This window comes from Myotis nattereri (assembly GCF_964212035.1).
Source record: "Myotis nattereri genome assembly, chromosome: 5".
In the NCBI taxonomy this organism is placed as follows: domain Eukaryota; kingdom Metazoa; phylum Chordata; class Mammalia; order Chiroptera; family Vespertilionidae; genus Myotis; species Myotis nattereri.
The window spans coordinates 110,389,456-110,412,439 of record NC_138080.1 but is presented as its reverse complement, the minus strand read 5'-3'; the positions used below and the strand labels follow the sequence as shown (position 1 = coordinate 110,412,439).

Sequence of the window (22,984 nt, the reverse complement as noted above, 5' to 3'; positions counted from 1 at the left end):
CAGACACAGGAGACAACCCTACAGGCAACTGGGGTATGGCCTCAGGATGGGGAGTGAGGTCCCACCTCTGCATTTCACCCTCCTCATCCATGTGGCTGCTCTGAAGGGTGGATGCCTCCATCTCCATGGCTACAGGCACCGGCGAAGGGGCTCCTCTGACCCATGCCCGTCAGGTTCCAGTCCCAAGAGCAGGCTGCACCCCAAGTTCTGCTGGGGGGGCCAGCCAGGGACACCCCGGGCCCAGAGACTATGACCTCCCCTCCCAGGAGCACTAGCAGCCACCACAGGCCGAGACCAGAGATGAAACCAAGACTCAGTTACCCACCGAGAAAAATGTGACCACGAATTGCGTATCATGTGTATGGGTTTTGTTGGTGTTTTTCTTTCCCTTTTGGTTAAAAAACAAAAACAACAAAAAACATAACAGGCTCTCAGGTATATAAAACTGGTAATATTAGATAAAAATACAAACGTCACCTTTACAAAACAAAAACGAAAAGCAACACACACACGTTTCTCTTGAGTACACGGAAGCGTAACATCTTACCAAAAATAAAGAATTTGGGTTGTGTCCTGACACGGGCAGCGGGGAGCCGCCTCCCCGGCCACGCCCCGCAGGAGCGGGGAGCGCTGGGGACGGGCAGCGGGCAGCGGCTGATTGGTTCACGCATGGGTCTCTCAATGTGGCTTAAATTAAAAAGCAAAACGAGGTGGGGCCAGGGGAAGCACGTGCAGCCAGAAACATCTAGGAAATGCTTGTAGGCGGGTATACCATGTTTATTTAATACATCGCATTCGCTCGCATCCTGCTGGGAAAGGTACCGTCTCGCTGTCCCGGCGGTTACAGCAGCCTGGTGTTACCGGTGTCAATGTCATCCAAGAGATAATTTAAAAAAAAAAAAAAAAAGCTAGGCAAAGAGTAAAAAGGAAAGCTTAATAATCACTTTATGGTGTAAAAAAAACCCACTTAAGGCTCTCAGGAAGGTTCGGGACAGACTTAAACACTACAGAAGGAGATGCGGCTCCTACGGCCGCGGCGGCCCCGAGAGGCTCCTGTGCCCCGGCAGCCGCGGCGCCGGCCTGTCCTCCGCCAAGAGCAGGTCCCCCCGTGTCCTTGGCAAAGCACCTGTGACCCCGGACAGAAGTCCATCCGCGTGGCGTCCGTCGCTGCCGTCCGCAGGCGCCCTCCATCCCCGCGGCGGGGAGCGTGTCGGAGCCGCTGGGTTCTGTGCGCTGTTTTGGACAAGGAAGCTCTGAGCGGCTCGCCCAGCGCCACAATACTCGCTTTGATGTCACATTAAACAGACGGACACTGTCTCTTTGTTCTCCAGGGTGCGCGTGGAGACAGTTTTTCACGGAGGAGAACAAAGACCGCACGCTGGCAGTAAGCACCGTACATAGTAGGTTCAGGAATGTAACACGCCATGTACATCCGTGTCCCGGGAAAGGGCCGCTAGCTTATCCTCACCTCACATCTGCAGGGAGAGGGAGAGAAAGACAATGAGAGGCGGGCCCAGGAGCACACGCAGCGAGGGCACACACACATGAACGCGCACATGAACGCGCACACGTGTGTACACACACAGCGACAAGTCTTAGCATTTGACGTTTTTGTCAAGTTTTCAAACCCCCTAGGGCTCATTACTCTTTCGGTAACATCCTACCAGAGCTGGGACTAGACTCTCAGCTCTCACAAACGAAGAAGGCTTGGGAGCAAGCCCCGTTCTCCCACTGTACACACAGGGGAAACAGGCCCAAAAAGGTTCTTTCGCCTTTCTCCTCACCTTCCTCTTTCTTCCAGCCTAGGGCATGATGTGATTCCTGGAGCTCTGGCAGCCACATTGGGCCATGAGGCAACCCTGAGGATGGAAACCACCAGCCAGACAGAAGGGGTCTCTGTGACCAGGCAGATGGACACTGAGCTCTGAGCTGAGAGCGGCTCACCCCATGCGACCTCACCTGTCCACTGCTCATTCTAACACCCGCACCACACCCAGGCCCAGAGCCCGAAGGCAGAACACCTGCCTCTCACTGTAGGGTCTGCCATCAGCTGGCCCACGGGGCCTGTAGACTAGAGGCTCAGACAGCCCCTGCACCATGCCCTGGGGCCTTTCCTCCCCAGAGACTCCTCACAAGTGCACCTGGCCCACAGGCCTCACGAGCTCCTGCCCGGCAGCCCCCTGCAGCCACACTGCCCACCAGACACCTGTCTCCAGGAGTTCCTCTCGCCACCACTTGTCTGGATGCCCTGGGCCAGAGGAAGGGCCAGGCTCTCCAGAGCCGAACAGGCCAACACCAGGAAGGCTTGAATCCGCCTCCTCCATGCTGATGCTGGCTGCCCAGACCCCGTTTTCTTCGGCAAGCAGTGCGCGCCCCTAGACTCTGCGTCTCAGGTTCCCTTGCTGCTGGGGGGTGGCCCATGCAATCAGCGTGAGCCCCTGGGTGAGATTCCTTCTTCCCACCTTACTCGGTCTTTCAGTCTGGAGTGGGGGTGTGATTCTGGAGCTTTAGCAGCCATTCTGGGCCATGAGGCACCTCTGAGGATGGACAGCACCGGGCCTGGACGGAAGAGGGTCCCTGCTGACACCTGGAGATGCCTTGCATGCTCTGGTCTCCCTGTCTGTCCACGAGTCACAAACGTCTACCTTCAAAGACCTCCTCAGCCTTCGGCAACCCTTACCTGCCACGTCTATCAGCCTCAGTGTGTTCACCTGTCAAATGGAGCAAGTAACCTGCCTGAGCTGCCCCCACTGCTGCCCAGGGAACTCCAACCACTCCACTCAGGAGACGCCTTTGCCCCCCAGTCAAGGAAAAGACTAAAGCCAGAGCAGGGCCTCCGGCAGAAGGGCCATGGAGGAGGCTTCCATGTGGCGGGAGGGGCGGCATCGGGGACGGGACGGGAGCAGGGGACCCACAGCCCAGCTGGACACCAAGCTCGCAGAGCAATCACAGCCAATCACGACCAATCACGGCCAATCATGGCCAATCACGGCCAATCACGGCCGCGGCCTCTCCTCGCAGTGATTCGCCCTGTGATCAGCCTTCGCCCTCCCCCCGCGGGACGTGGCCCGTCCAGCCACAGCTCCTACCTGGTTGGCTGGTTAGGTGGGTTTTAACCTTTTTCTTTTCCGCTTTTTACCTGACTCCCTACGCCTTCCTGTTAACAGAAGGGCAGGGAGGGTGAGCGGGCCTAAGAGGGCTGTCCGGCAGCGGGCACTGCAGGAATGAGCACCCGAGCGGCTTGTCTCCTGGAGGAAACCTAATCCATCAGCGCCACACGACCTCCTGGCCCCCTGGGCGGCCACACCGCCAGGACCCCCCTGGCAGCGCTGCAGCCAGCGGCCCAGCACCGGCCTTCCCACCAGGGTGGGGACCTTCCTCAAACACGTCTCCCCGAATTACCCCAACCGGGCCGGAGACTTAGCATGCACACCCCACCCCACCCCTCACTGCAGCCTGAACCTCCTGCCAGAGCCACACGGCTGGGCCCACCTCCCGCCGATGCCCACGGCGGCAGAATCCGCCCCAGCAGGGCCCCAGGGCATGCTGGCCGTCAGCAAGCGTCTGACTGAGCTCACAGCAGCCCGATCCCACCGCCCCCAGAACCCTGCTCACCACAGCCCCAGCAGCCAGGCGCCGGCCCGGGACACGGGGAAGAGAGGGAGGGCGCGCAGCTCACCTGTCTCCTCCTCGCGGAAGTCGGGGCTCGGGCCGGTGGGCGTGCAGGTGCACTCCAGGTGCTCCTCCAGCCGCACCTGCACTTCTTTTAACTTTGGCTTCTTCCTGATGTACTCCACCTTGGCCACCTGCCGAGACAGACCCCGCGTGAGCAGGAGGGAGCCTCTCCTTCCACCTCCGACCTCTGACCTCTGACCTCAACACTCCTCCCAACGGAAAGGCACAGGTTAAAACAAGCTTCAGACAGCGTTTGTGGTCTGGTCCTCTTTGACCTTAAAATAACCTCACAGCCCTGGCTGGTTTGGCTCAGTGGATAGAGCAGCGGTTCTCAACCTGTGGGTCGCGACCCCTTTGGGGGTCCAACGACCCTTTCACAGGGGTCACCTAAGACCATCGGAAAACACATCTATAATTACATATTGTTTTTGTGATTAATCACTATGCTTTAATTATGTTCAATTTGCAACAATGAAAATACATCCTGCCTATCAGATATTTACATGACGATTCATCACAGTAGCAAAATTACAGTGATGAAGGAGCAACGAAAATAATTTTATGGTTGGGGGGGTCACCACAACATGAGGAACTGTATTAAAGGGTCACGGCATTAGGAAGGTGGAGAACCACTGGGATAGAGTGTTGGCCTGTGGACTGAAGGGTCCTGGGTTCGACCCCAGTCAAGGGCACATGCTTGGGTTGAGGGCTCGATCCCTAGTGGGGGGTGCGCAGGAGGCAGCCAATCAATGATTCTCTCTCTGATGTTTCTCTCTCTCTCCCTCTCTGAAATCAATAAAAATATATTTAAAAAATAAACCCCACAGCGGCCAGTGGGTCTGAAGGATGTGCTGCAAGGTGGGAGCTGGGGTGGGGGGCAGGAGGGGCGGGGAGAGTGGCAGTGAGGGAAGGTGTTTGATTCCGTGTTTTAGGCGCATCTGGGGCAAAGGGCAACGCTCCCCAACGTGTCCCTGGTTATTATGGGGGGAGCCTTGGCCGAGCAGGGCCTCTTGCTCCCGGGCCTCCCCCAGTTTCCAGTGTGGGGCTGACTCTGGGACCCAGCTCAGCTGAGACCCCGAGACCCCCAGACTCCTGGACATAATGGGGCAAGGCGTCCTCCACCACAGGGGGTGGGTGGGAGGTAGACATTCCAGAAACACCTCCTGCCGGTCCCCTGGTGAAGCGCACACAACACTGACCGCTTCCCATGCCCGTGTTTGTCCGAGAGAAACAAGCAGCGATTTACGACGCACCTGCTTCTGGGCCTGCTCGGGGGCCGGGCGCCCGCACCTCTGTCCAGGCAGGAAATGGCACATGTCCCCCCAAAAACATGCTGTGAATATTAAATTCTCAGAAGCACCCTCCACACCAGCCAGGCTCACAGAACGAGACATTTACACCCTAGAGTCCCCCCTACCCCCGTTCCCGTAACCTCAGCCCCCAGACCCACACACTGGAGCCCAAGTGGGGTCCCCATGTCCCTCCTCCCTTCCCCCTTTGTTTGCACCGTATAAAACAAACATCCCAACTCCCCACGACTGAGGGTGCCTGTGTAATGAACCACAGGCCCCGGGCCCCGCAGTTCCAGGCACCCCATGTCCCAGCCCGGTTCCACAGCCATTCAGGACCGAAGCCAACCCCAGAGGCTCCTGGGCCCGATGGGCAGTGCCCCCGGGGCCATGGGCAGCTTCCCGAGCCCAAGCTATTCGCCTCCCTGCCCGCCACGGCCTCCGAGGCCCTCGCCGGAGACCTTCACCTCCAGGCCCTAAACTGGACCCATGCGGCCATGAGGTCCCCAATGCCCCCAACTCCGTCCACAGGATGCAGAGGCTGGTCCCGGGCACCACAGGGGGACCACCCGACCTGCCTCCCAGAAGTCCAGCAAAGCAGAGCTGGGTCCCAGCCGCTGGAGCCCTGGGGTGGCCCAGGCTCGTGACTGAAGGACTTTGGCCCGTGCTCTCAGACAAAACGGGCGCCCCAATCTGCAGCTCCCCTCCCCGAGAGGGGCTCACAGCAGCTCCTTCACCCTGACCCACCGTGGCCTCTGCTGGGGGCCGGGGCCTGAGCCGCTGGGCACACCACCAGAGTCCTGGCCACCACCGTCCCGACCCCGAGGCTTGGACTGGGGACAGGGCCCGGGGTCGGCCCACACGGCGGCTGAGGAAGGACAGGCTCCTCAGGGAAGCCAGTTAGGGAGCGGACAGCAAGCACTGACCACAGCAAGCCCAGCTCAGGGAAGTCGACTCCTGGGCCCCAGCCTGCCTCTGAGGGCAGCTAGGGTCCCTACCTATTCTGGGGGGGCCTGGGGCCCCTGCTCCCAGGTGTTGCCATCAAGCTGCTGCAGGGGAAGGGGGGCCAGGTCCCTGAGGAGGGGTGAGCCCTGCTCCAGGCCCACATGGGGGCTGGCCTTCGACCCCAGCACGTCCAGACACCCAGGGCCTGGGGCCAGTGGGCAGGCTTCGGCCAAGTTCACCCTCCTGGGCCTCAGGGGGTGACCACGCCCAGCCAGGCTGTTGTCTCCGTTGAGAAGACGCCTTTGTGACTCGAGGCTGGGAAGCCAGAAAGCCAGGGAGGAGCCACCCCCCAGGACTCCCACCTGCCGCAGCCCATCCAGGACTCGGCCTCCACCCAGACGGGGCGGAACGGCCCCTCACAATGGCCCCCTGTTCCCACTGACCTTTTGTCCCCTTTCAGCCAGAACCCCAGTGTCTGGGCCGGATGTTTTCCTGCCAGCCCTCCAAGGGTGGGCAGGCAGAGCAGGGCAGGGCGCGGGCGGAACCAGCTGCAGGATGGAGGCCCCGGCCCCTCCCGGGCTGACCATGACCCCGCTGGGGCGATGAAGGCCCCAGGGGGAGGCCCTGGTCCAGCTCCGCCACCCACCCCCCCCCCGCCCCCCGCCCCAGGCAGAGACACGCCCTCCGGGAGGGCCGGCCCCACCCACCCACCTGCTGCCGGGTGTCTGCGCCAGGACCCCACCAGGACGGTGCGAGAGGCCAGCGCCGGCCGCGCTCCCGGCCTCGGAGCACCTTGCGTGTGGCCGTGGAATGTGCTTCCGCAGCCTCCGCGGGGCCCTGGGCCCCGGGCCCCGAGGCCAGGGAGGCCCCCCGTTTGGGTCTAAAGGGCCTTCTCATGTGACAGGTGGCCGGCCGAGCCGCGGTCCTCCCTGAGGAAGTTTCCCCTGCACCTCACGCGGGGGCGGGGGCGGGGGCGGGGCGGACACCAGGGGCGGACAGCAGGGCACCGAGGGCTTGAAGTAACACGTAGTCAAGGAGTGAGTTCGACACACCCCGACGGACACCTTCCACCCAGGAGAGTGGGCGCACCTGCCGGGGAGCTCAGTGGGGGGTGCAGGCCTGCTGCCCAGGAAGGACCCACACCCCAGAGCCCAGACAGGGAGCCACTGGCCTCACAGCCTCAGCCTCACCCCCGAGAAGCCAGGCGGCACCCCGAGTCTCCCTCCAACCCTCTCCCCTTCCTAAAGGGCTGGCTCTCTAGTTTCCCAGCCCAGACACCCAGTTGCCCAGCTTCAGACCCATTTTACAGATGAGGTTAGTGCGGCCGGAGGGGGACGCAGGTCCCAAGAGGAGCTGCCAGCCATTGGCCACCTGGAGTGACCTAAAGAAGTAGCATTTCCCCCCAGGACTCAGGTGGGGAGCTCAGGGAACTCCTACGTGACCTTCCTGCGGGCACCTCCGCCGGCCCAGCCTGAGGAAGAGGGGGCTCACTCAGGCTCCCAGCGAGAGTCGGCCCCAGCCACCGGTCCCTCCTGAAACAAGGGAGGCGTGGCCTTGCAGCAGCCCCAGAAGGACCCTCCCAGAGAAACACTCCATCGACACCATGAAAGGGGGGTGCCCTCCCCGATTTACAGGCAACATGCCCAGGTCCGTGCAGGCTGAGGGGACCCAACCCCACCTTCCAAGCACCCAGCCCCCACCAAGGTGCCTCCGTGAAAGAAGACTCTTCCCCCCCCGACTGTTTCCTGTGATGCTGGGGCGGGGGGGGGGGGGGGGGGGGCGGACACCCGCCCGGAGCAGGAGACGAGACCCTCGGCCGCGCAACCCTGCCTCCCGGTGCGGGCCCAGCCCCTCAGGTGGCTGCAGGTGCCCGGGCAGCCCTGCCTCCCGGTGCGGCCCAGCCCCTCAGGTGCTGCAGGTGCCCGGGCAACCGTGCTGGGCTCACCTTGACGCTGCGGTGGTGCACGCGGGACGGCTGGCACTTGACGCTGCTGGTGTTGCAGCAGCCGGTGCAGCGTTTCACCTCCACGCACGGGGGCCAGATCAGGAAGTTGGCGGACGTGGGGTCCACCTGGCTCCGAGGTATCTCATAAATGACCGTCCTGGTCTTGCAGACGGCGGGGACGGCTTCCTCTGCAGAGGGAGAGCCTGGTGAGTGTGGAGGCCATGCCTGTCCACTCCGCCACCCCTCCCCCAGCCAGGGCTGCAGCCCCTCCGGGGGTGGGGGCTGGGGCTGGGGCTGGCCCCGGGCAACTGGGCGTGCAGCTGCTGCTTCCTCCAATGGGACATGTCACAGCCCCAGGGTCCCCACTCCCCACAGGGGTCGCTGAGCTGTCCCAGGATGAGCAGGGGCTCGAGGGCCCAGTGGGGGAACCAGGGAAGGAGGGGTCACACGGCCGGCACAGCAGGAAGGAACATGGAAGGCCCAGGCCTGGACACCCAGCCCCCGAGTCCACCAAGGAGGACCTGGATCTCCTCTGCTCTGTGCTCCTCGCACGTCCACGTCCAGCCCGAAGCCTTACGGACAGGACACCGGGGAGGGACTGACAGACAAGAAACCCACCCCTGGACCCCAGACACGTGCCCAGGGAGCCCCGCCAGCAGGGTCTGCCACCACCCACCGAAGCTGCCTCCAGCAACACTCAGGGCCCCCGGGACCCTAGGGCCGGACTGGAAGGAGCCTCCCCAGCGTGCAGGGCCCACCACGGCCCCAGCACCCACTTGCACACCCCGGGCTCGCACGAGCCCAGCAGCCCAGCATGGAGGGGGCGCGACCCTGCAGACAGAGGACCATCCTCTGCCTCCACCCGTGTCAGCTGCTACACCCCTCCTCACACGGGTGGGAAGACCTCGGGGAGCCTGGGAGACCCAGCAGGGACCTGCGCCCCGAGAATAAGCCACCACTGCTGCACCCCCTGAGGGAAGCACAGGGGAACCGGACCAGATGGGCTGGGAGTGGAGCCAGGAGAGGCCTTTGGCCAGCTCCTTATTTTACTCAAGGAGGCCCCTCCTGGCTGGATCGGACCCGCACCCTCCAGGGAGCCCGGCTGCTGCAAGGACGTGACCTACGTGGTCACAACACCGCGAACATCACTGGGGAGAGGCTGACTGCCTGAGCCAGGAATCACGCCCACACCCCATGCTCAGCGGTAGAACCCACAGGACCCTTCGTCTCGGAGGGACTAAAGCTGGGGTGGGGTCACCTGCCCAAGGCCAGGCAGAGCCCACAGGCAGCAGCCGCGGGAAGCGGGCAGCCCCGTGGCGTGGGGCGGGAGGGGCCACGGCCGACGGCACCCCCAGGGCAGGAAGGTGCAGAGCCCCTCCGAGCTCCAACGGGAGCAGACCTGGGCTGCTCTGGGAGACGGACAAGAACCAACACCCCCAAACCCAGGCCGATGTGGAGCCCCAGGAGCCGGGGGGTGGGGGGGGGCGCGGTGGGAGGTGGTGCGGGCACGAAGGGGCCTCCGCGCGGCCAGGAGCGCCCGGGCTCCGCATGACGAACTGGAAATGGAACTGGCGTCTTCCAGCGCGGCCTCCCGGGAGCAGGCCCCAACAAGACCGGCACTTAAGGAATTTATGACGGCTCCCTCTCCAGGGGCTCTCGGCGGGCTGGGCAGGGAGACACCCCTGCAGCAGGGAGGGGCCCCTGAGCAGGCTGGGCCTTTGTTTGGAGGAGGAAGGAGGGAAGCTGCCTCGGGGCCCCTCTCCGGCCCCCCAGCCCCTCACTCACCGATGCTTCTCTTCCTCCGCACGGGCACAGGCCGCTTCTCGGGCGTGTGCTTGGGGGCGCGGCCCCCGTGGGCCCTCAGGCTGCTTTCCAGAGCATCCTCGGCCCCTGAAGGTACAAAGAGGACACGGTGACCCGCTGCCCCCCAGGCCTGACCACAGCACCTCCTGCAGCTCAGCCCCACCCTCACTCCCCAAGACAGAGGGTCCCCTGGGAGGCTTCCATTCCCTCACGGGGTTCCCTCACGGGGAATGTCCGGATGTGCAGGGTGTGAGGGACTCCCAGCTGCCCGGCACCCCCCCGACCCCGCAAAGCCTACACGGAGTCCCTCACGTGTGGTGCCCTCACCGCACTGCGCGGCGAAGCTGTGGACTTGTGGGGAGGGCAGGGTGTCCGTCTCCTCCCAGGAGGCCCAGGTGAGGGCTGACCAGGTAGGGAGGCCCAAGGCCGGCCCTCTGAGTCCACAGACCCAGAGCCCACAGGCGAGTGGCTCCCAGCTGGGCCCACCTCCCAGACGGCCCCTGGGAAGGGGCTGCCCGGAGACAGCAAGGCGGGTGCTGCTGGACGTGCCTGTGTCTCTCGTCCCCGCCCCGCCTCACCCCCCTCACGCCCCTCACGGAGTGTCCTAGCCTTGGAGGCACTGGAGACAGCAAACCCACTGTTCCCGAAGCAAGTCCACTGAGCGGAGACCCCCCAAGAAACACCAGAGGGGAGCGAGCCCCCACTGAGCTGAGTGGGGAGCAGCTGCAGGACTGAGCGGGGAGGCCTGGAGACCGACAACACAGGCGCTTGCCGGAAGAAAAGGCCTCGGCTCCCCAGCGCCCCCAGGTCTCAGAGGAATGAGGGAAAAGGTGGGTGAGGGGCCTTCCTGCCTTTGCCCAGACCCAGCTGGGGGCTTTGCCACTCCTCCCCTCCGTCCCCCTCCCAGTGGGTGACCGGGGGCAGGGTCCTGAGAAGTCAGCAGCGGCACAAAGATCCCCGGCCCCTCCTGGCGCACCCTGGCCCCACGAGGCCCGGGCACCGCCCACTCGTTCTAAACCCAGAACCAGCACCATGCCCACGGGGCCGAGGGCAAGGGCCGCGCTCTTCTGAAGTCTGAGCGGAACCCAGCTCTCCCCTTAAAGTGACTCAGAGTTCCACGACCACTATTTTCTGAGACCCAAAATAAGACAGACAGAACTGCTCATGCTGTAAGAATTTCCCAGCAGCAGCTGCCACAAGAAGCGCTCTTTCACGGAGGGACATTCATGAGTCACGTCCGTGGTGGCCCTCCTGCTATCGCTGAACCGGAGAGCAGGGAGCAGCCGGCCCATCCTCGGCCGAGAGAACTCAGCACCGTCCCCGGCGCCTTCCCACAGCCCATTGCTGACCGCTGACCGCTGACCGCTGACCTCAACACGCAGTGCCCCCGTGTGCGCAGGGGGCACTGCACCCCTCTGGGCCTAAGGAAACGGAGGCCCACGAGGAGGCATGACAAGCAGGGGGCACCTCCGGCAGGACGCTGTGTCCCCGCTCAGCCTCACCGCCGCCCAGGCCTCCTCCAGCCCCAGAAGCAGAGGACGGGGCCTCCCCGCTCACCCACCGGCGGAAATCTGACCCGGCTTGGAGACAAGAGGCGGCAGAAATGGCTTCTGGTCAGACAAGCCCACCCTCCGCCCAGCACGATGGGTGGCCAGCACACCCGCCGGACTGCGGCACGACTGCGGGCACAGGCGGCCTCCCTCCCGCTGGTGGCTGAGAGCGGGCAGAGAGGGCTGCCCCACTGCTCCCAGGACAGGTAACCTGTGGCTTCCCTGGTCTTTTAGGCAGAGCCAAGGAGTCCTCAGGCCTTCAGTCCCGGAGCAAAGTTAATGGCCCAAGATGGGATCTTCATGTATCGCTTACTCAATGACCCGCGGGCACTGGGCCAGACAGCTCAGAACAAAGCTCCGGCCGCTGGACAAACAGGCCCCAACTGCACACACACACTCACTCACACACAACCGCGCACGTGAGAAATCGACTCCCCTTCCCACACACTCAGAATGAATTCACAGGCTCAGTGAGGGAACCTCTGCCTCAGGGCCTCCAACCACACCTCCCAGGAGCTGCAGGCTCAGTGTCTCACCTGTGAAATGGGAACGCAGCCCGGTCGCTGGGAGGAGCCCAAAACCCACATGCCAATCACAAAGCTCCGTCCACAGGAGGGAGGAGCCACTTTGTTTAAAAACACTCATTTCTGATTCCTGGGGTTTGGCCTCCCATCTGGTCGACTTGGAAACACCCCTTGGCGAGGGGGGGGGGGTCTCCACACCCAGCCCCTCCCCACTGACCCCAGCGGGGCTGGCAATGGCCTGCGGGGCAGCTTGATCCTCCACAGCTGCTCACAGCCTTCCCAGCAGCCTGCTGTGGCCCTCTCTCCACTCTGGGCGGGAACAGGGGTTGGGGAAACCCCTCCCCCCGCCCCACAAGCTCTAGAAGCAACAGGTGCAGCCCTGTGCTCAGCCAGAGGCCACGGTCTCCTCTGGTTTTCAGCTCCCAGGTCTGAGAAAGGGGAGGAGGCGGCCAGGATAAATACTCTGGGGTGTGGGTGACAAGGACCCCCTAGGAGTGCGATAGCGAGCAAGGGAGGCCCTGCTCTCCTCTCACCCCAAATCTCCCAGCAGGAAAGTCTGACAGGTAGGCCAGGGCAGGTGAGCCACCCACCCCCTCCTTGGGGGTCGAGGGGAGGGGAGCCCCTGGGGCTTTTTATGAGGGGCAATTCGAAATCAGCAAAGAACTGACTGTGAATCCCGGCTTTCCCGGTTGGGACCCCTCCCCTCGCCGCAGAGGCTGTGGGCCCGGAGTGCCGGCAGGATAGCCCCCCCCCCCCACTCCCCGCACTGCATTCTCCGTGGGGGCGGGGAGGCGGCTGCACAGACCAGCATAAGAATGGGGCCCGCTAATGGTCCATTTCCCATTTCCCCCGTCCCACAGCCCTCCCGCCGGGACCGGCTCCACAGGCCGTCCCATCCTCGAGCCAGAAAAAGAAAACAGAAAGCGGGGACTCTCTCTGGGGGCCCCACCCCCAAATCCACAGGGACCCGCCTTCCTGGCTCCCCCAAAAACAAACCCTTCTCCCCAGGGCTACACATCAAGGAGCAGATAACACTCCCCCAGCCCCATCTGATCTCCCAGTGAAACCCTACCCCTGCGATAAGGATCGGCCAGAGGATTTCCTGGGTCAGGAGACACAGGCCCGCCGGCCGCGGGAAGACGTTCTTGGCACGAAATGAAAACAGTGCAGGCCTCTCCACCACAACGAGGTACAAATTTCCAAACGGCCGGCCCTTGTGGCTGCCCTCCACGCCCCACCCCTCCTCTTTCCAGAGAGAGATCCTCCCTGAGTCTCCCCGGCGGCTTCCACGGACACCGGGGCCTGTGTCAGTCCACGGCAGGCTCTCCGGCAGGAGTGCTGTTCCCACGCTAGACACGTGTCTCTTCCTGGACCCGCTCTCCGGCCCCCACCCCGGCAAAGCCACCCAACACCCCCTGTTCCCCTTCACCAGCCACGCGGCCCAGACACCAGAGCGTGTCCTGTCTGCCTCCCAGATAAACGTGTCTGCAGTGGCTGGGCTCCAGGGCCTAAGGGCCAGGCCCGAAATAGTCCCCAAACACCAGATGTGTCTGTCCCGGGGGCACCTTTTTATTGCCTCGTGAAAACAGAGAAGACAGGGCCTCCGGGACCAGAAAAGCGCAGCCTCGGGCAAGAGTGGGCAAGCTCCTGGGGACGCACAGGGACTCCCCCGCACCCCCGGGTCACCCGCCCAGCCTGCGACCCCGCCCACCTCTAGGGCTGTGCCCCGGGCCGGCCGGCTCCCACCCCTCCTCCCGGCCGGAGGGCAGGCCCCAGGCGGGCGCACCTGGCCGGGCACCGGCGCCCTCTATGTGGCTGAACTCCCCGTGACACACGCGGCAAGTTCCTTAAAGGCAAAAACAAGCTCCGGGCGAGCGCGCAGCCCGCTGCGCGGCGGGAGAGAAAGTGGTGATTGGAAGAGAAACTCCTGACTCATCCGCCTGGGCTTTTATGGCCCGGGATTGGATTCTGACCTTTCGGTGCGCTCCTCCGGGCGCCCGGCCCGAGCGCGGGAGGCGGCCGAACCCGAACGCAGGAGGCCCCGCGGGGCGCACTCCCTCCCCGCGCCCTCCCCGCGCGCGAGGGCAGGGGCGCGATTTACCTACGGAGTCTATCTCCAGGAGTCGCTGGAGGTCCCGGATGCTGTGGATCTGACTGTGCGCCAGCCGCTCGATCACCTCGCGGGGGATCTCGGCCTCCTGCAAGCAGAGCCACACACACGGTCAGCCCGGGCCGGCCCCGCCGGCCCCGCCGGCTCGCGCCCCCCGCCCCCGCCCGAGCGCGCGCCCCCGCCCCAGACGGCTCCCGGCCCCGCCCCACGTGAGCACCTCGCACCAGAGGCCACCCGACCCCCGCCCTGGCCGTGGAGCGGGAGGTCGAGGGTGGGGCAGCGGAGACCCCCAAAGTACCCGTCCCCATCCATGTCTGCCCTCTGCAAAAAAAAAAAAAAAAAAGCCCGCCCCGCCTTTAAATTTTCAAACCAAAGCCCCCCCACCCCCGATTCCAGCCCCTCCGCGCGGGGTGTCAGTTACAGGCGGCCTGGGGGCCGCGAGGGGCCCGGGAGTTTCTGATTCAGGAGTGAAATCAACATGCAGAAGCTCAAGTTGAAATGCGTCACGGATGGGCGACGGGAGTCGCGGCAGCCCTAACACTTTAATCCAGCCGGGGCTTGGATTTCACCCCCGGAACCGGCGACCCTGCGCGGGAGAGGGTCTCCGGCTCCCACATGCACACACACCCACCCACACTCACGCGCCCCACCCGCTCCGGCCCAGCAGCGGCCCTAGCGCCGCCGAGGACGCCCCAAATCCAGCCGGCGGCCGGGGGAGGCTGCAGGGATGTGAGGGTTAAATCTCTCCCTCCGGCGGCTCCCGGGTCCCTGCCCAGACAACCCCCACCGCTCGGCCTCCCCCACTCCGCCCTGCTTTTTAAAGGGCCTGGGGGGTTGCTGGGGGTCTCCAGCACAAAGTTCCCACGACGGGGGGCTGGAGAGAGTCATTGATCCAGCGAGCTCCCGGGATTCGGGATCCGAGATGGGGGCGAGGGGTGGGGGAAGACGCCAGCTCAGGGCGGGCGCGGGCGCCGGCCCGGCTCGCCCTGCTCAGCCACCTGTAAGCAGGCCCAGGCGGGCGGGACTGCGCCGGCCCAGCGCTCAGCCAGGCTTGGCCTCCGGGTACCCGGAGCTGCGGCTCCGCGCTGCCCACCCGGACCGCCGGGGGCCCCTACCTGCTTCCCGGCCGCTCTTCCCCCGCCCCGGCTCCACCGGCTCACACACACCCCCTTCCGCGGTCCCCGCACCCCGACACTGCATTGCCCGCCGCGCCCGGGTTCCCTCCCCGGAGAGGAGCCCTCGCCCCCCGAAGTTTCTCCCCGCTCGTCCACCCTGCCGCCCGCCACTCGTCCCTCCTCGGCAGAGCGACGCCACACGCTGGAAACTCACCAGCACACTCGGGCGGAAAATAGAACCCAGTTGGGAAAATTTAAAAACCGAGCACCCAACAGAAATCAAAACGCGCCCTGCAGCGCCCAGCCAGGGGCGCCCCGGCCGCGGGCGACTGCAGGGGGCGTGCGCCCGGCAGTCAGAGGGTCCGGGGCGGGGTGGCACCCACCTCGGCCAGGGCATGGGCGAGGTATCCGCAGCCGAGGAGCAGCAGGCAAGCCCAGGTCCTCATCGCGTCCCGAGGCGCTGGCGGCTCGGCGAGGAGGCGAGGCCGCGGGGCGGGCACTCCAGCCGGGCTCCTGTGGCGGCGAGATTCAGTACCATCCCTCAGGGAGCGCGGCCCGGAGGGTGGCGCGGAGCGGCGAGCAGGCGGAGCGCGCCCGGCGCGAGCAGCGAGTGCAGAGGAGGCAGCGCGGCGAGGAGGAGGAGCAGGAGTGCGCGCCCGTCGCGCCGGGATCCTCCTGGGCCGCCGGTAGGGGGTGGGGACGGAAGGGGCGGAGGGCGGGGGCTGGGCTTCTTCCTTGGTGTGTCCCCGGTGCTGGCCGCCGCCGCGCTCGCTCCCGGGCGCAGCTTTAGGAGCGACCCGGCCGGGAATTCTGCACGTTTGCGGGCGTCAGCCCCGGGAGGGAGCCCGGAGCGAGGCCGGAGCCGCCGCCGCCGCCGCCGCACCACCCATCACCTGTCTGGATGCCCGGCCAGACTCGGCCTCGGGCTCGCGCGCTCTGCGGGCTGCGGGCGGCCCTGCGCGCCCACCGTCGGCCCCGCGCTTGCCTCCGGCCCCTTTTCGGCGCCACCGCCGCCGCCGCCGCCGCCGCCAGGCCGGGCACGGCGCGGCCCAGCACAGCACAGCGCGGCCCGGCGGCCTGCGTGCGCCCCTCCGCGGCGTGCCCCGCCCTCCGCCGGCCCGAGCCGGGCAGCCGCCGCCGGCCGCGCGGGGCCTCTCCGCGCGGGCCTGAGGGCGGGCGCAGGACCGAGCCGGGCGGCAGCCGCCACCGGCAGAGGGACAGGCGCGGACAGGCCCGGCTCGCGGGAGTGGTGCGGGCTCCTCGGGGCGCGCGTGTGGAGCCGGCCGGCGGCGGGGAGGGGGTTATAGCGCCGCCGCCGCGCCCCTCCCCCGCCCCCTCCCTCCCGCCTCCCCCGGATTCCAGGCCCGGGACCCGCACCTCGGAAGCACGCGGGGGCCGCACGGGCCCGGCCGCCGCCGCACGGAGCACACACACGCGCTCACGCGGGCGGGGAAACCCATCCAAACCTCGCGCCCGCTCCGAGCACTGCCGCGGGGGCCGCGGCCCTCCCGCGGCCTCGCCCACCCCCTGCGCCCGCTGCGGTCCTGCGGTCCTGCGGTCCCGGCCCCGAGGGAGGAGGCCGCGCAGAAGCCGACTCGCCTCGGCCCCAGCGGCAGCCGAGGGCAGCGCCGGAGCTGCGACGCCAAAAAGGGCAAAAGCAGGCTGCCCCGATCGGCGCTCCGGCCTCTCCACGCCGGGACCCGGGCGCCCCCGCTCGCCATAAAAGGAGGGGAGTGAGGCCGTGGTGGAAAGTGGGGCGGGGTTCGGGGCGCTGCTGGGCACTCACCTGGCGGCGGCCACGCGCCCCCGCCCACGACCCGGTGCCGGGGGCGTCTGAATGCGGAGCCTCCACCCACATCCCGAGGTGCAGGAGCCCCCCCAAGTCCCCACTCCCGCGTGGAAGGCCGGGAACTCCAGGGGATGGTGGGGAAGGGAGCCGCTCCTCGGGAACCCCGGAGAGAGTGTGGGCCTCGGACGACGGATCCGCGGGGCGCACAGAGCGCCACCTCTCGCCTGGGCGCGACTTGGAGGTGCGGGGGCAGCACCAGGGGAGCCGAGGCCAGTGCGCGGCTGGACCGCTCGCCTCCACGAAGGGTGGGTGCGCCCCGACCCGGAGGACTCCCGCCTCGACCAGGTGGGTTAGGGACCCGGGGGGCCCTGTCGCCCGCCAGTGCTCGTCCCTCGTCCTTCGTCCCTTGGGCGGGAGCCCAGTTCAGGACCAGAGCACCAGCAGTGAGTGAGGGGCGAGCGACCCCAAAGCTCTAGAGCCAGGACCCCGGCGGCTGGCCGACGACCCGCCTAAGGGCCCCCCGACCCCCCCGACCCCCAGCCCCGCGGTGGAGGCGCAGCCTGCTTTCGTCTCGGCTGGGCCGCACCTGGCATTTCAAAGGCCGAGTCCGGAGGGGCTTTGGGGCGCTGGCCTTTCCGCAGATTCCTGGGCGTGGGGAGCTTCTCCTGCGGGTCCCAGAGGACCTCGGTCTACGTTCCTTCCAGAGGCTTTCACGCCCCTGCGGCCTCCCCACAACACGGGGCCCTGCAGACCCGCAGGCCCATGGAGGGCCCAGGCAGAAGCCGGGAACTTGGAGACCATGAGGAGCACGTGAAAGCCACCCCTTGTCTGTCCAGGTGGAACCTTCAATAGCTTCCGAGAGGGACCCTTGGAAGTTTCTGGAAAGCAGGCCTCTGGCTGGAGCCGGTGGGAGCCGTCTGCTGCCCACACATCTGAGAGTGACCACACCACCCAGCTGAGACCCTGGTATTCGGCAGGCAGGGCCCAAGGGCATTTCCCTGGGGTGATTCAAGGACTCAGCTTGGTACCAGGGGTGGAAACGAAGGAGAAAAGGGCCCTGCACAGGCCCAGCTCCTGGGGGTCCATGCCCCCTGAGCGGCCTGGCACTTCAGGGACACCCCATTCCAATTTGGGGCCAGCAGGGAGGTTTGGGGGCACGGATCTTCTCCGACCAGAGCGGGAAGGGGAGCAGGGTCAAGCCTGCCCCAGACTGGAGAGCTTTGGGGGAGCAGGCGGGCCTCCCTCCCTCCCTCCCTCTAATCTCAAGCCGCTATTAAAAATAAAACCCGCTCACGTCGTCATAGCGACCACAACAACAGCGACTGTGGCTTCGTGAGGGTGGCAAAAACTTCTGCAGCCACGCGACAGCCGCCTGGGGGAATTGGCGCACCACACGGGGTGCAGCCCCAGGCCTGCCCTGGGGTGGGACGGGAACCCCAGCACCCAGCCCGCCACACCCTCTCCCGTCCTCAGAGGGAACTTGCAGCCGCTGTTTCGAGAACTGGAAATGGAGACCGGAGGATTGACTGGACCAAGAGGTCACCAGCTTGGGGAGAACCACTCCTGCACGGCCCCTCCTCCCGGACCTGGGTTCCTCCTCAGCACCCCCTATTCAGACTCCAGCGCCTGGAGCAGGGGCTGCGTGGGGAGGTGGTGGTGGGATGCTCGGCTGAGGGAGCATCTCAGGGTGGTGATGGCCGGCCCAGGAGGGGCGTTCTCCACAGGTAAGGCGTGGGCGGTGCTGCTTTCCCCGGGAATGGAGTCGAAGAGGTTCGCACGGATCCCTGCAAACATTTGATAGCGAACGAGACTAAATACACCTGAGCAGGAGGGAGCAAAGGCCTGGTTCCGGGTTCCGAGGGTGGGACCCAGGAAAACCCAGGCCAAAGGTGTGTGTCGGAGGCCAGCTGGTGGAAGCGGGGGGCAGGGGTCCCCAGGCTGGGGAGCTGCTGGTGGGAGGGAGGGTGCCCCCAGGCAGGGGATGCCAGTCGCTCTGCAGCCCCAGCCTTGCCCGAGGCCCATCATTAAGGTGAGTCAGGTGCTCCAAGTAGGTGGGGAGAGGCCACCGCACAGCTGAGGTGACTGGCTGGGCACCCGCCCCTGGAGGCCCCTCCTGGCACTCGGGAGGGTCAGGAAGGCCTGGTCCACCTCAGAGCCAGGCAGGGCTGGAGGCGGGCAAGGTGCCTTTATGAAGGGCTGTCAGCGCCCTAGCTGGTGTGGCTCAGTGGGTAGAGCGTCGGCCTACGGACCAAAGGGTCCTGGGTTCGATTCCAGTCAAGGGCATGTACCTCGGTTGCAGGCTCTTCCCTGGTCAGGGCGAATGCAGGAGGCAACCCATCGATGTGTTTCTCTCAGATGGCTGTGTCTCTTCTTTCCTTCTCTGAAGCATCGATGGAAAAATAACCTCAGGTGAGCACTAGCAGAGAGCCCAGCACGCTGGGTGCTCAGCCCACGGCACCCTAAAGCCCCCGTGCAGAGGTCCCAGAGCTGATGAGGGCCCTGCTGGCACCAGCTCCCGTGGCCCCGCTGCTCGGCACAGACTGGTGAGGCGCCACGGTCACTGGGTGGCATCTGTCTGCAGCTCAACAGGACTGTGAAGGGTGCTGTCAGGGGAGAGTCGCCCGCAATCCTGGGGCCCACGCCCACCTGATCCCTGGTCCAGAGGTGCCAGGAGATGGGGGGCACACCCAGGCCCGGCAGCCCCAAGTCTCAGTTCTCTCATCTGGACAATGGAGGCCCATAACCCTGCATGCACAGCTGCCTCCGCAGTGCACATGCCCCTGGGCACACAGGCAGAGCCCTGGCACCCAGCTGTGCAGGTGGGGGCCAGCTGGGCGTCCAAACCCAGGCCCCCGCTGGTGCCAGAGCGGATTTCGGAGCAATTTGTCATGATGAAACCCCTCGGTGCCCTTTATCTCTGGGCAAGGCTTTCTCAGTTCAGGGCAGTTAATCCAGCAGCAGCTTCAGCCGAGTGGGCACCACTCCTTGAAGATCAAAAGTGCCCAGGCAGGCGTTAATTAAGTCATTATCTCGAGGCCCCGGGCCCTGTGACTAGTCCAGGCTCCCCAGAAAGGGAGAAGCCGCCAGCAAGCAGGGAAGCCATTCTCTATAGGGTTGTTTGTAGCTCCCTATTAATTGTTTTTATTTTATTTTCAAAATTTACACACAGAAATGAAGTTTAAAATACCCCAGAATGCCTGATGGGCGTGGCTCAGTGGTTGACCATCAACCTATGTGTGAACCAGGAGGTCACAGTTCGATTCTAATCAGGGCTCATGCCCGGGTTGTGGGCTGGATCCCCAGTGGGGGGTGTGCCAGAGGCAGCCGGTCCATGATTCTCTCTCATCCTTGATGTTTCTCTCTCTCTCCCTCTCCCTTTCTGAAATCAATAAAAAAATATATTTTTAAAACCCAGAATTGATTGATAACTATTTTGTGAATGAAGAGCCATGTCACGGGCACTGGGTGGCTTCACAAAGCGAAGGCGAGGCCTGGACAGTGGGCACTGGAAACCGGCTGCCCCAGACGGGTGCGCTCTGCGGGCAAAGCCCACAGCCTCCGCAGGCCTCATAGGAAAGTGAAGAGCGTAACATGTCTCGTTGGTAATTTTTATATGAACCACATATTAGGATGATACCATTGAGTTAAATAAGTTATATGATTGCAATTAATTTCCCGTTTGGTTCTCCTTTGTTTCGTGTGGCTACTATGAAGTTTAAAATGCCGTGCTGCTCAGAGGCTTCCACCGGGCCCTGCGCGTGTAGGCACCAGAGTTCACACCTACACGGCAGAGCCAGGCAGGTGCGTGGGGGGTGGGCAGGGCCTGGGGTCTCGTGCTCCCAGCCGCAGGGCTGTGCGACCAGGGGCTGTTCAGCACCTCGGAGCCTCAGCGACCTCCCCTGGGTCACAGCGGGCTCAAAGGGTTGCTTTCGGAAATGCCCCCTCGCTCCTTCTACAAACACGACATGCCAGGCCCTGTGCGAAGACGGCCACCCCATGGGGCCGGTGTCTGCACGGAGTCCCGAGCATACACTCTTCCAGAAGAGAAGTCAGGTGGCCAGGGAGGCCTGGAGAGCGAGCAACTTTGAGACGATTTAGACGGAGCCTTCAGGACAGAGACAGCAGCCGCAGGAGCAAAGGCCCTGGGGCAGGAACCGGCTTGGCTTGTCCCAGGAACAAGGGAGTGGGTATGGCAGGAGGCAAGGAGCTGGGAGAGGTAGGCAGTGGGGCAGGTCGCTCAGACCTTGAGCACAAAGTAAGGAATTAGGATTTTATTTCTGGGGGGACGGGGGGGGAGACAACCTGAGTGGAGGAAGGGCCGTGGGGTCAGCACCCCATTCTCAGAGCTGGTGCCATCCAAGTCAGAGCTGCCAGCCGGCGCGCTCAAGGAGCCACTCGGGTGGCCACGGCCCCACCTGGAGTCCCACAGCCGAACGCCTGGCAGAAGAAACGGCCACGTGCTCCGAGCACCACAACTTGAAGTCACCAGCCTGGGAACAGCCAGGGCCCTCGCGCCGTCCTGTTGTAGGGAGCGGCGTCCGTGCTCCGTGCGGGGGTGGCTGTTTGTTCAGGCCCAGCGGCCCCAGGCGGCGTGCGGTCCGTCCTCTAGGCTGGGCTCTGCGGAGCGGGTCTGGGCGCAGGGCTGATGGGCGGTGCCTTTCGCCCCCGCCCGGCGTCCGGTGGTCTGTGATGTGTTCATATTACTTGTCTAAGAAACTCAGTCACTTCTATTTTAAAACAGACATTTGGGGAACAGAAGCCACGGGCTCTGGGCTGGAAGGGGGGCAGGTCCCCTCCCCTCTCCAGGCCTGAAGTTCCCTCTGAGCCAGTGGTGTAGCCCTGGCCTGAGAGCGCAGGGGGAGGGGCTCCGGGGAGGCCCCTGCATCCGGGCCAGGGAAGCCCTGGGCTGGGCCCGTCCGGAGGACCCCCACTCCCTGTCACGAAGGGAAGCACAGCTCACCCCACCCTCCAATTCTGTGGTTGTGACAAGAACCCAACTCCAAGTGGCCCGAGGGAGCAGAAGGTGTCCACACAATCACCAGGCTCTGCAGGGAGCAGCTCCAGGTGCGGCTGGATCCAGACAGGCCCGGCCCCTGGCCACATAGCCCAGTTGGTTAGAGCGTCGTCCCGGTACGCCAGCGTTTCGGGTTTGATGCCCAGCCAGGGCACATACAAGAACCCACCAATGATACGTTTGCACCATGGAACCTATGCAGTTGTGTAAAAGGAGGGCCTCTTACCCCTTGAGACAGCAATGGAGGGACCTGGAGGCTGTTATGCTAAGCGAATTCAGCCAGTTAGAGAAAGACAAATATCACATGATCTCACTCATAAGTGGAATCTAAAGAACAAAATAAACCGATGACCAACCTAGGTCCAGAAGCATGGGTGCCGGGGACAGAGTCGCAGACCCTAGTGGAGGTGGGATGACAGGAAGAGGTTAACAAAGAGCATGTATGCGCATGTGCACAGCCCCTGGACACGGACAGTAGCATGGGGAGGCCTGGGTGGGGCAGGGGCTGGTGGAGGGGGGCAAACAGGAGACAATGAGAGACATCTCTAATACTGTCAACAAGAAAATAACATTAAAAAACAAAAAACTTCACACCCTAAAAAAAAGAATCAACCAATCAATGCATAAGTGGAACAACAAATCTCTCTCTCTCTCTCTCTCTCTCTCTCTCTCTCTCTCTCTCTCAAAATCAATAAATAAATTTTTTAAAAGACACAGCCATGTCTTCAGAATCAGCCCTCAGCCTCATCTCCCACTTTCCCCACCCAACAGCCTCCTGGCCCCGAACTTTCCCGGGCGTTGAGGCTGCTGGTCACAGGCCCTGTCTGGGGGACACAGGGCTCCCCGGCTGGCCTGGCTGGACCCAGTGCCCGGGCCTTGCTGGGTCACCCTCGGGCCTCCAGCCGAGGAGGCCACCACGCCCCGGCCAGCACGAAGGGGAGGCGTTGGGATTCGGGGCTCCCTCTGTCCTGAGTGACCCTGACAGTGTCTTCCTCCCTGGGGACTCGCCATCTGCCCTTTGACCTTGAGGAGGGGGTTTGGGCCCAGCAGAGGCTGGACTTGCAAACCCTCCCTGCTCGTGACTGCTGGAGAGGCACTTTCTTCGTGGCTGTTTTTCTCAACGGGAGAGAGCAAAGTACTGTCAGATAATCTTATCCTTGTCCTGCCGTGACCCCGGCGTCGGGGGTGGGGGTGGGGGGCGCAGCTCGCCTCCCTCTGCGCAGAC

General features: G+C 64.4%; 1 protein-coding gene and 1 long non-coding RNA gene across 7 annotated transcripts; one reads left to right on the top strand and one right to left on the bottom strand.

The window, feature by feature from the left end:
• Positions 1-431: 431 nt before the first annotated feature.
• On the bottom strand, positions 432-17,166 carry PDGFA (platelet derived growth factor subunit A; the record flags this gene model as incomplete). 5 transcript variants are annotated; one of them, XM_081092055.1, is made up of 7 exons in its annotated part: positions 16,743-17,166; positions 15,340-15,469; positions 13,837-13,929; positions 9,640-9,744; positions 7,855-8,042; positions 3,680-3,806; positions 432-1,475 (listed from the first exon to the last, which is right to left on the bottom strand). In XM_081092055.1, exons 1-7 carry the CDS (start codon positions 16,812-16,814, stop codon positions 1,465-1,467), a joined length of 726 nt encoding a protein of 241 aa, XP_080948181.1. In that variant the 5' UTR covers positions 16,815-17,166. The 5 variants fall into 5 exon arrangements, with proteins under 5 accessions (XP_080948181.1, XP_080948180.1, XP_080948179.1 ...); XM_081092054.1 differs by having other exon boundaries at positions 13,833-13,929; positions 16,743-16,946; XM_081092057.1 differs by lacking the exons at positions 432-1,475; positions 15,340-15,469 and adding an exon at positions 3,102-3,157 and having other exon boundaries at positions 13,833-13,929; positions 16,743-16,954.
• On the top strand, positions 16,972-20,160 carry LOC308519798. 2 transcript variants are annotated; one of them, XR_013996044.1, is made up of 5 exons: positions 16,972-17,090; positions 17,582-17,711; positions 18,219-18,634; positions 19,045-19,154; positions 19,915-20,158. It is a non-coding gene; the product is annotated as an uncharacterized lncRNA (long non-coding RNA). The 2 variants fall into 2 exon arrangements; XR_013996043.1 differs by lacking the exons at positions 16,972-17,090; positions 17,582-17,711 and having other exon boundaries at positions 17,781-18,634; positions 19,915-20,160.
• Positions 20,161-22,984: the final 2,824 nt, after the last annotated feature.